This window comes from Buceros rhinoceros, unplaced genomic scaffold (genome assembly GCF_000710305.1).
Source record: "Buceros rhinoceros silvestris isolate BGI_N320 unplaced genomic scaffold, ASM71030v1 scaffold44436, whole genome shotgun sequence".
In the NCBI taxonomy this organism is placed as follows: domain Eukaryota; kingdom Metazoa; phylum Chordata; class Aves; order Bucerotiformes; family Bucerotidae; genus Buceros; species Buceros rhinoceros.
The window spans coordinates 325-1,061 of NW_010420090.1; the positions used below are offsets into that span (position 1 = coordinate 325).

The following is a 737-nucleotide window of genomic DNA, read 5'->3' on the forward strand; positions in this document are numbered from 1 at the left end:
TCGGAGACGGGTAGGGCTGCGGGCTGGGTGTGGCTGGTCTCCAGGGCAGAGGGGTTTGCAGAAACGGTTCGTCACTGTCAGTGACAGACCTGAGAATATTTGATCTGAACTTAGAAGGCTCTGTTGACACCCTGGAAAGTGACCGTGGCAGAGAGCGAATGCTCGTCCGCGGTTCCTGCAGTGCTGGTTGTCACTGTCCTCCATCTCCGTAGGTTGGCTGCCCTGCCAGAGAAACCCCCCACCATCGACTGGGCACACTACAAGGCGGCTGTGGCTAAGGCTGGCATGGTGGACGAGTTCCAGAAGAAGGTTGGTCCCTCTGGCGGCTGGGTGGGGCTCTTTGGAGGTTTAGATGGGGAAAGCAGATGTCTGAAGTGTTTTTCCAGCTCACCGTGTGGAAGGAGGCGGCTCCGCACACTGTGGAGCGTGAGGAGGCTGCGGGTGCCTGCAGGGCTTGTGTCCTCTGTACGAGCAGGAGCTGAAAAGCACGAACAAGGCTTTTGGGGAAGGACACGTGGTGTCACTGGCACTGTGAAAACTGCCCTCCCGGGGCGGGGAGTGTCCACTGACCCTGCGTGGATCTGGGACTTTGCTCGTGGGGGCAGCACGGCAGAGACGTGACAAGTGTTTGGTCTCAGTCATCCCGTTCCCTTACAGCAGCCGCGCCGGCTTTGCTCCTCCCGCGCCAGGGGGAGCGTGTGTGGTGCCGCGTGTGCCGCAGGCGTAGGCGGGGGGTG

At 61.1% G+C, this 737-nt stretch overlaps 1 protein-coding gene across 1 annotated transcript in view; it reads left to right on the top strand.

Annotated features, from left to right (window-relative positions):
- Positions 1-212: 212 nt before the first annotated feature.
- ATP5H (ATP synthase, H+ transporting, mitochondrial Fo complex, subunit d) overlaps positions 213-737 on the top strand; it is a gene marked incomplete at its 5' end in the record, with an annotated part of 1,673 nt that continues 1,148 nt past the window's right edge. The window contains one exon of the mRNA XM_010139169.1: positions 213-309. Coding sequence (XP_010137471.1) covers positions 213-309 — 97 coding nt within the window. The remainder of the gene's footprint in view (positions 310-737) is intronic.